The 10,693-nt window shown below is 38.1% G+C and overlaps 3 protein-coding genes across 4 annotated transcripts in view; 2 read left to right on the top strand and 1 right to left on the bottom strand.

Moving 5' to 3' along the window:
* Nucleotides 1–10,693, top strand: part of LOC125236310 (gustatory receptor for sugar taste 43a-like) — a 235,047-nt gene that overhangs the window by 195,087 nt on the left and 29,267 nt on the right. The window lies entirely within an intron of this gene.
* Nucleotides 46–1,919, bottom strand: LOC125236307 (CCR4-NOT transcription complex subunit 10). Its single transcript, XM_048143056.1, has one exon. It carries the CDS (start codon nt 1,838–1,840, stop codon nt 146–148), a length of 1,695 nt encoding a protein of 564 aa, XP_047999013.1. The 5' UTR covers nt 1,841–1,919; the 3' UTR covers nt 46–145.
* LOC125236311 (E3 ubiquitin-protein ligase sina-like) lies at nt 2,527–9,818 on the top strand. Of its 2 annotated transcripts, none has more exons than XM_048143063.1 (5): nt 2,527–2,790; nt 6,373–6,556; nt 7,994–8,186; nt 8,684–8,796; nt 9,209–9,818. In XM_048143063.1, the coding sequence occupies exons 1-5, from the start codon at nt 2,768–2,770 to the stop codon at nt 9,533–9,535; spliced, it is 840 nt and encodes a 279-aa protein (XP_047999020.1). In that variant the 5' UTR covers nt 2,527–2,767; the 3' UTR covers nt 9,536–9,818. The 2 variants fall into 2 exon arrangements, with proteins under 2 accessions (XP_047999020.1, XP_047999021.1); XM_048143064.1 differs by lacking the exon at nt 2,527–2,790 and adding an exon at nt 5,664–5,692.

Here is a 10,693-nt window from a genome sequence, read left to right as displayed (position 1 = left end):
CCATGAATGCAACATACATAGATTTGATAAAATAGAAGAAGGCACATAGCTTCTACTAAGGTTTATCTTCCTTCTTCCATTATATTCTTAAAACTAAATAAAAATACAAATTTGTTTTGTAATAAATACAGTATACTCGAGAAAATCATTGTGATAAACTTCTCAACTTTCGCAAAGTTGTGTGACAGTTTTCTATATTACCAGTACATATTTCTAAGTACATTTGCAGGGGTAAAACTCTAGGAGAGTTTATTTGTAGTAAAATCTTCCTAGCTGTGACCAGATCTCCTCGTAAAATGTGGCAAACTGCTGCCTTGGCCCACACGGAGACTGCTATCATGTCCCTCATCTGGTATGGGAGGACGGACACTAGTTCGTGGATCATTTGTGGATTCAGATGCTCCACTGCATCTGTTATTCTGTCTAAGTTGATGAGAGCTTCGGCTGCGTAAATGTGGGCCCAGGCTTTATGGCTGTTAGAGACATCTGGTTGGTTCAGGAGCTCTGTAGCACTCATCAAGGCTGAGAGTGGATCTTGCATGTGCAGTAATACATAACTCTGTAAAACTAGCACAGAATTCTTGACTTCGCAGCACTGCTTCCAGCTAATCGGTGGTCCTGGAGGAGCTTGTACTACTGGCAGTGTTGCATCTATTGTAGGTTCTTGGTCTGGCAGTAAAGTTATAGCATTTCTTAAGCAGAGAGCTGCAAATTCTAAAGATAATGTGGGTATAGCAAATGACTCTCCACTGGTTGAGTATTTTTCTTTTACATCTTTTGTGAAGAGGATCCTGGTATGTGAGCCGCTGCCTAGCTTTTTGACTGCGAATTGCTGAGCTTCATCACTGCAGCATTTTTTGATGCAGCATTCGGCTAGATGGAGCCATATTCGAGGGTTGTTAGGGTAGTGGCGGGCTGTTTCCACCAAACACTCAAATGCTCCTTCCGAGTTGTTTGCTGCCAGTAATGCCAGACCTAAGTTGTAAACATACAGCGGTCTATCCTTGCAGGCTATGAGACGCTCACTGTCATCACTCTCCATGGCTCTAAAGTGTTCTTTAACAGCATGTTGAAAATACTTTGATGCCAAAAACGGCTTCTTCACTGACATGTAAATAACTCCGAGGTTATTATTAATAGCTGCCCAGATGTCTTCACCCTGAGTTTTCAAGTCATAGTTATATTTAAGTGTCTTGTACTGTCCTAAAGTATTTGCAGCTTCCTTCATGTCTCCATTAATATAATGCTGTTGAGCAATTACAAAAATATTCTCAATTGAGTCTGCAGTTAAAGTTAGTTTTATTTTCTGTCCAAGTAGAAGTTTTGCTCTGCTAACCAGTCTTTCAAACATATTGTTAATGTCACTATCTGACTTCATTAATTCAGCATGATTGTTGGCTACATCCAAGGTCTTGTTGAATGTTCTGCGGCAAAGTGTAGCTTCCATCATAAGTAGTACAATCTGTTGGTGCAGTTTAGTGTCTTTAACGTTTTTTGAGTTGAGTAGCCTCTCTAACACTACAGCGCATTGGTAGTAGTAGCGTGAATGGTACAAAATGACGGCGTAGTTGTACAACGCGAAGGCAGATGACTCTTTTGAGTCAACTTCTGGAAAAGTAACCCCCGTAATTTGCGTGATGGCCTTCTTGAACTTGTCCACGTTCCTCATATCGCCAGCCATGAACTCGACGACGGCTTTGTTGTGCTGAATCCTCTTATTGTTGGCGCCAGCCAGAGATTCTAGTTCATTTAGGTGCTGGAGAGCCGATGAGTAATCCTTGTTCATGTAGCACTGGCGGGCGAGCACGACAGGCTCTTCGCGGTCTTTTGGGTTAGACATTTTGCAATTAATATGTAAAACAGTACTGTTTTATCAAAATATATTTTCTAATTGGCGAAAATCGTATCGTATAACTTTTACAAATGTTTGACGTTTCTGACAGGTGTTGTCTAAATGAGACGCTGCTTAATAGCACTTATTGTCATTGAGTGTTTAAAAGAAAGGCTTAAACGGTCTGGTCTGAGGTAAAATAAAATCTACGTCTGCTGATGTCTATGGTCTTCTCGGGGAAGTAGGCTTGTGCCGTTTCGTTCGTTGATCGGAGCGCTCCGATCTCGTTCAATCGCTCCCATGAACTAGTTCGCTCTTTTAGGTCTTTTGCTCATTTAGTTCAGCCAGACCAGCGATCACTGCGGTCGGAAAGATCAGAACGAATGGGACCGAATAGTGTCAAAATTATACGAATAGTCCACAGATAGTAACATTCCGGGCCGAAAGGTTGTAAGTAACCGAAGTTTAATATGAAAACTTGACTTTTTGTTGCTCTGCTAAGTAGCTCTCGCTCTCGGTCGGCGCAGTCACACATTCGTTCTCGATCTAAACCGCTCGCGCTCGCCGATCCTATACTGAACTAAATGAGCAAAGACCGATTCTCAGACCACGGAAAGATTCAGTTCATTTCGGTCATTGATGGGATTTTATTCCTAACAGTTCATAGTTCGTGAACGACACAAGCCTACGGGGAAGGGTTCCTATTACAATTCCTATTACAAGTTTGTTGACTTTGTTATTTGAAGGAGTATAGAATTTGACATTATTAATAATTATTCACTACCACTACTACGCACAGTGCCAATTTAAAAGCAGTGGTTGGTTATAATACTTTCATGTGTTGTAAAAAGGAAGCTTGAACAAAAGTAGTTGTCCTTGTATGTCGGAAATTCTTTGAACTTTCTTCGTCTTTTTATTCTCGTGTTGCGGTTTATAATGGCAACAAGAGCAATTATCACGTAAGTAAATATTTATTTATTAAGCTAATAACTTTGATTTGTTCCCCACAAAAACATTATTAGCATTATCGGTAGAGGTATAGTAGGTATACGTATACATGACATTCATAATACAGGGTGGGCCAGTTATAGAAACAATAATTTTTTTTATAAATTTTATTATCTTTACATGTGAATTTATCAGTGTAGCACGAGGTTGTGCATACACTTAAATACCTTACAATTAGGTACTTAACTGAGTCGTTATTATCTATTACGTTATGGTCTTAAATATGAAAGGCTCTATTGGAGTCTTCTTTATGCCAATTAACATCATTTTGAAAAAGATGTAAAATATACCTACGAAACTTTATATCTACATTTTGTACCTGCTTACTAAATTTTATGAAAATCAGTTGCGAAATGCAATCTACTGGGGAGCACATGAACGAATGGGTCAGTTCATTAAATGAACTGACCCATTCGTTCATTGAAACGTGGGCATGAAATTTTCATGCCCACGTTTCTACAAAAAGAAGTGAAATCCCACCAAAATCATTCTGTAAAAAACTAGCGAAGTCTCGTTGGAGCTGCTTCTTTATCTCTAAAAAGTAATGAAATCTAGACAAAGTCGTGCCAAGTCTACTGCGATTTTTTTATTGTTATAGTTAATTTTGTGTGACTTGGCCGTTGAAGTGTCTCTTAGGATAGTTTCGTACCAGTCGTCACTAAGTCGGGAGTACGACATTTCTTGAAGTTCTGAAAATTGTATAGGTCTGGAAACATAGCAGGCGACAATTCATTACAGAGTTTAGGTAGCTTACATTTACTAGACTCACTTAAAATAAGCGTTAGTGTTATATTTTTGGCAATTATAGCAATGAGTAATCGGTTGTTATGTTAATATTAGAATACAAATCATACAAAGTTAACAAAGTCAATATTGTTTATAAACTATACTGCTGCCCGAGTGCCCATTAATAATACGTCGACCCGTGATCGTACAGCGCTGTTGTATTAGGGACCGGCCACACTTAAGAGACGCATGTCCTGAGGTGCGGAACGGACGTCTGCGCCACGCCGCCTGAATGTAATTCAAAAAACGTCTCCTCAGTACATTTTGTATAGGAAGGACGTAAGACGCGCCCCAGGCGGCGTGGCGCGCGCGAGACACGCGACGCTTAAGTGGGAACGCTGCCTTAGGTACTCCCTCGTATTATCGACTATTTTTACTCAATATTTGAAGTAAAATAAAGCACAGATTTGTATTAATCCGTGTAACAACATAATATGCATATTTGGCATCACGGTATTTGTTACATTATCTGTAGATTCCTGTCAATCCCTCAAGCACAAGTAAGACCCAGGTGACGAATAACATCTGTCATTCAAACATTTCATACGTCTAAACATAAACAATGTTATCGCTAGCAGGTTCTCGGAACTCGGAATACCCAATGCCCAGGCCAGGCAGTCAACTCTAGGTATACTCACTAATGACGATAAGCAAACGTGCTACTAATGAGTAGTATGGCTTTTTGTGAGCCTATCTCATCACTCGTTTAAGGCTATTATTGTCCAACGCGCCTATGTGTCATAATATACCTAAGATTAATAAGTGATTATCGCAATAACATTCATTAGCTATACGCCGCCGGACACTTATATAAGATCCATCTCAAGGAAAACGACGTACGTCTCTCAGTAATTTAGAGCACAAAGTGTCCTGAAAAAGGTCTATCCTGAATAGAGTGATTAGTAGTGTGCATACATTACTTTCTAATCTAAGCATCTCGCTCGTACTGATATTAGATCAATGGTGGGCAAACATGTTGCATGGGGGACGAAATTGAAGGAATTTTACAGGAAGGCCAGATACCACAAATGCATGTTTCAATACTGCTGGCCATATCGCAGAATATTTTGAAGGAGCAGAGGAGGGCCGGAAAAATCCTTTCGAGGGCCGTATTTGGCCCGCAGGCCGTACTTTGCGCACTACTGTATTAGATATTAGTACCTACTAGAAAGTTAGTTACGTAGTACTCGTGGTAGTCGTACTCGTACCTATACCAGTACAGTGGTCACTGTTCATCATTGTTTTGTTATGTTATCGTAACCGGTCTAGATGACGAAGACTCATGTATTTTTTCGTTTTCAGTATCACTAAGGGGTCTTATCTGCTTTTACTGTAATGATGTTTGCAATTGTACTTAAACAAATACGCATTCAATAAAAACTTTCTTAAAATATCTCTATGAATATAAACAATTACACAGATGGAATACGCAACCGCTGCTATCATTAATCATTATATACCTATGTGCAGGGAAACTATGTATATATGTATGTGATTGTAAGTGTCCACAATACCTTAAAGGGATTGTGTACCTACTATTTCATATATTTTCCTTAATACATACTACCTACTTTGTTGTGGCACTTGTGGCTATAAATAGTTATTTGTTATACAAGGGGGCAAAGTTGTATTTTAACGCCGAGTGTGGAATTGAAAAAACGAGCAAGTGAAAGGATTTTATAGTTGAACCACGAGCGAAGCGAGTGGTTCGAGAATAGAATCCTGAACTTGCGAGTTTTTTAACACACGAGAAGTAAAATACATTTGCACCCGAGTGTAACACAAAACTTTTCCCCTCAATATAGCGAGGAAACTACAACGCAAAAAATGCGTTTATCACTGCTTCCAGTAGTTCCACAGGTGGTAAATCATCTTTATTACTAGATTCACCTACTCATATCAATTTTAAAGCAGTTAATTTGACTTTATTCAAGGTCAAATTACTTTACCCACTAGTGGATAAAATGCGTTTTTACCCGCTGGTATTAAAGGACAAAACACGTGTTTCCGAGCTAGTGAGGGGAAAACGTGCCTTTCCGCCGCCGGAGTCGTTAAGATGATGTGAGCGTGAGTGTTCTTTTAAATAGAAATAGAAATATTTTTATTCATGGCAAAATAATACAAAAAAGACACACACAAATACAGATCAACAACAGAGAATTATTTACACACATAACATCACAAAAGGTAAGTGGGTACACATAGTTGCCATGAATATGGTCCTGACTCAGCATGGTGTTTCTCCCTCTCACCGCGCCCAAGCGTGAGCGAGATAGGGGCATCATTTTTTTTTATACATTTTTAATAAATGAGAAAGTAATCAATTCGTTTCCTTAAACAAGATATTGTCGCCTGGTGTTACCTCTGTTTAATTTGTTTTTGTTTCTTGTGCATTACTGGTAAACTATGTGAGGTGTGCAATAAAGAGTATTGTATAATGTATTGTATTGTATTGTCGATCTTTAGAAGAATATTTCATATTTTTACCTGTGTTACTTATCGAAATTATTATATGTAAATTTAAGAACTATGTTCGTTTTTTCTCCATAGAGCAAAAATTTAAAACTCAGGATTCAAATTCCATGCCTTCGAGAAATGCCCCAAGATTACTAATTAAAATTATATTGTATGGCAACTGTATTGTTATTTGAATGATCTGAAGGTTAATAGATATGTACGCCGTAACCATACATATAAAAATTCATTTCATGTCATGAGATCATGCAATACGTTCGGTTCGGTTCCAGCATGTCAGAGCGGGCGATGGAGTGCCCAGTATGCCTGGAGACTATGACGCCACCTATCCTGCAGTGTCAACGAGGCCACAGCCTCTGCAGCCGCTGCACAAGCCGCGGCCTCGCACAGTGCCCTATCTGCCGTTCACCTATGACGGATATGAGGAACTGGGCTTTTGAAGATATCATTTCAAAGGTTTTTATGTTTCTTTTCTATTCCTGGCAGCTAAATTGGTAAAGTATTATATTCAGATTATTAGATTTCAAAGTTGCCAAAGTACCGAAGTAGTTAAAATTCGCTGCTTGCATCTCTATAGGTCCTGCCTGGCAAAAATAGATTAAATTAGAAAGTTGCACTGGCAATACTGTTGTTTTATTCCTTTTCCCCTCACTAGCTCGGAAACACGTGTTTTGTCCTTTAATACCAGCGGGTAAAAACGCATTTTATCCACTAGTGGGTAAAGTAATTTGACCTTGAATAAAGTCAAATTAACTGTTTTAAAATTGATAAAAGTAGGTGAATCTAGTAATAAAGATGATTTACCACCTGTGGAACTACTGGAAGCAGTGATAATAGTTATTTGTTATACAAGGGGGCAAAGTTGTATTTTAACGCCGAGTGTGGAATTGAAAAACGAGCAAGTGAAAGGATTCTATAGTTGAACCACGAGCGAAGCGAGTGGTTCGAGAATAGAATCCTAAACTTGCGAGTTTTTTAACACACGAGAAGTAAAATACATTTGCACCCGAGTGTAACACAAAACTTTTCCCCTCATTATAGCGAGGAAACTACAACGCAAAAAAAGCGTATATCACTGCTTCCAGTAGTTCCACAGGTGGTAAATCATCTTTATTACTAATAGATTCACCTACTTTTATCAATTTGAAAGCAGTTAATTCGACTTTATTCAAGGTCAAATTACTTTACCCACTAGTGGATAAAATGCGTTTTTACCCGCTGGTATTGAAGGACAAAACACGTGTTTCCGAGCTAGTGAGGGGAAAACGCATTTTTTGCGTTGTAGTTTCCTCGCTATAGTGAGGGGAAAAGTTTTGTGTTACACTCGGGTGCAAATGTATTTTACTTCTCGTGTGTTAAAATACTCGCAAGTTCAGGATTCTATTCTCGAACCACTCGCTTCGCTCGTGGTTCAACTATAGAATCCTTTCACTTGTTCGTTTTTCAATTCCACACTCGGCGTTAAAATACAACTTTGCCCCCTTGTATAACAAATAACTATTTACGGACGGCTACAATTTTGCCACTTCTGGAGCCTGGCTTCCAGGCTCACGCCGTGTCTTGCGTGGGCGACGGTCGCGCGACCGTCGCCGTCGCGTCTCATACTTCCATATCGATACGGTTTGATTTCGTATGCGTCGCATCGCCGTCGCATCGCCCACGCAAGCCACGGCGTCAGTCACGCAAAATGTTTGTATTTCTTAGGTGAATAACGTTTCAGACCTTGATTTTTCTCATAAAATTTTGGTCAGAAATTAGATGTAGGTAGTTGTTTTTTTTTACATAAGAAAAGAATTACTGTTTTACCTTGTAATTATGAGCCAAGCATTTTTACATATCTCCAATTATAATTTCTTATTAATCAATAGTCTCAATAAATGACAAATCATACAGGTGAATACACCAGCCCCGGCGCCCACGCCAGCAGCACCGTCGTCCAAACTGCTCTGCCCCAACAAAGACGCGGGCTGTGGGTTCACATTTAGCCAAGCCAAGGCTAGCGAGCTAAACGATCACGCCAATGAGTGCATCTTTAGAGACATGCTGTGCCCGCTAGGTGCCGCCTTCAGTAACTGTTTCTGGATAGGTAAGTAAAGTGTTGGAACCCAGGATTTAAACTAATTCGTTTTAATTAATACATGATGCCTTGACCAGTGAACTAAAGTGGAAATAAAGTGGTTATCTTCATTTTAAAATAGGTACATTTCTTCTTCTAGGAAGATTTCTTCGGTAACAACTCATTATATTTATTACATTATAATTTACAGTATAATATTAATTAATAAGAAATTAAAAACACATTAATTAAACGTGTTACAAACTCAAAGTATTCTTGGAGTTGGTAACACATTTAATACATTGTAAAATTTGCAATCAGATAATCACATTTTTTTAAATATTATAAAATGGGCTTACTCTTGGCCACAGACCAGCCAAAGGCGAAGACGTGGCCTACGATGGAGTGAGCTCGCCCAGAAGATGCCTGTTCAGGTTGATAATCATAATTGAATAAATTTAAAAATTGGTCTATCAAGGAATTTATTTATTAAAATAACATAACTACATATTATTGTATTTGTCTAGGTAAACTCAAAAACATGATGGATCACTTCAAACAGAGCCACCCGTCCAGTTGCGAGATAGTCTCCGGCGTCGACACAGATCTCGACCTCCCACTCACACAAGACCTGGTTAAGGTATCAAATAGTAAAAACCTAAGACCGTGCGAGACCTTAAAAGTACCTACCTATGAGATTGACGTTTACGCTATCGAATATTGCAGGTCATTAAAGACACCTGTATAACAACATAATACTATGTACGTTTCTTTAATAGTGATTTTTAACCCCCGACGCAAAAACGACAGGGTGTTATAAGTTTGACGTGTCTGTCTGTCTGTCTGTTTGTCTGTGGCATCGTAGCTCCCGAACGGATGAACCTATTTAGATTTAGTTTTTTTTGTCTGAAAGCTGAGTTGGGAGTGTTCTTAGCCATGTTTCATGAAAATCGTTCTACTATGTCGCAGTCGGGGGTTTTTTCAAAATTTTAATTTTGTGGTAGGTTATTACGACTTCAAATATTAATTTTTAATTCATTCTATAATTCAAGGTCTACCTCGCTGCCACCGGCAACATGCATTTCATCATCACCATGAAGATAGACAAAACCACCAACCTAGCCTCCTGGGCTGTCCAACATATCGGCAGTAAGAAAAACGCTCGTCTCTACACATACGAGATCTACCTAACTAGCAAGCAAGATGTTAGGCGGCGTTCAGTGTTAGTCGAACACTGCGTCAATGATGTAGTGGAGCCTTTAGATATCATTAGGGAAGGGAAATGTGCAGTTTTGCCTTTGAAAATGCTGTCGCATTATGTGACGGACAATAAGGTTACCTTTAAGTTAGTTATTAAGAAGGTGCCTCCTACTTTGTGAAGTAGCCGTTCCTAAATTAGTCATTATATGTATTTTATATGACAAAAGAAATATTTTAATATCTAGTTTAGATATGCACATAAGAGACATAAGTTTGCTGAAATGATGTGCCTCACTAGAGTTAAATGTACATTGCATGATTTGCATGTAAGCACAACGAGTATAAAATAGTACATTACGATACAAGTGCGTAAAAAAGGAAGTTCGAAACGGGTGGCGATAAATTAAAACACGACCGAATGGAGTGTTTTAAATCGACACGAGTGTTTTTTTTACGCACTAGTGCGAGAAGTGGTTCATTATATGCCAGGTCAAAACTTCGGAGGGCCATCTGTACTGAAAAACGTCGTACGATACACGTGCGAAAAGGAAATTCGTAACTCGTGTCGATTTAAAACACTCCCTTCGGTCGTGTTTTAATTTATCGCCACTCGTTTCGAACTTCCTTTTTACGCACTTGTATCGTAATGTACTATTATTTCATGGCTTGCATGGTTTAACTGATTTATGAGGTTTTATGTTACTTCTAGTTATGTAAAAAAAAAGATTTTACATAGCAGTAAGGTATAGAGATATGAAACGACAAATGATATAAATCATGAAAACTGTAATAAATATTAATTAACACTTCAATATTTGCTTTTATATATGATGTCATTAAAAATCGATTTCAGAATACCAATCTACCTACTTTAGGACCTTAATATGTTTTGGTTTTATTACCATTAAATGTATATGATTAAATATTTATGATGATTGAATTATGACCATAGGTACTAAGGACCTATGAAAGTCATACTTCTGTACCTATGTATGTATTAAAATTACATGTGTCACTGTTTTCTATGAAAGAGCTGATATTTTTTTGCAATTTCGAGGTTGATTCTATGATATAATATAATAACAATTGTAAGCATGACCCACATATTAGCTCCTCCAAGTTTAGTTGATCATAAATGAAAAAAAAAACACATCGTATAAGGTCACGATTATTGTTTACTTTATATTTATTCAAAAACGTATTGTTTTGTAACGTTACGTTATTTTAACAATTATGATTATGCACGCGTTTGTTATTATTTTTCAATAAAACGAGTGCCTTAGTTACATTAAGTAACTTTCTAGTAAGTTTCAATTTGTATTATCATTTTGAATAAC

This window comes from Leguminivora glycinivorella, chromosome 19, assembly GCF_023078275.1.
Source record: "Leguminivora glycinivorella isolate SPB_JAAS2020 chromosome 19, LegGlyc_1.1, whole genome shotgun sequence".
In the NCBI taxonomy this organism is placed as follows: domain Eukaryota; kingdom Metazoa; phylum Arthropoda; class Insecta; order Lepidoptera; family Tortricidae; genus Leguminivora; species Leguminivora glycinivorella.
Note: the sequence above shows the minus strand (reverse complement) of the source record. Positions and strands in the feature narration are given on the sequence as shown.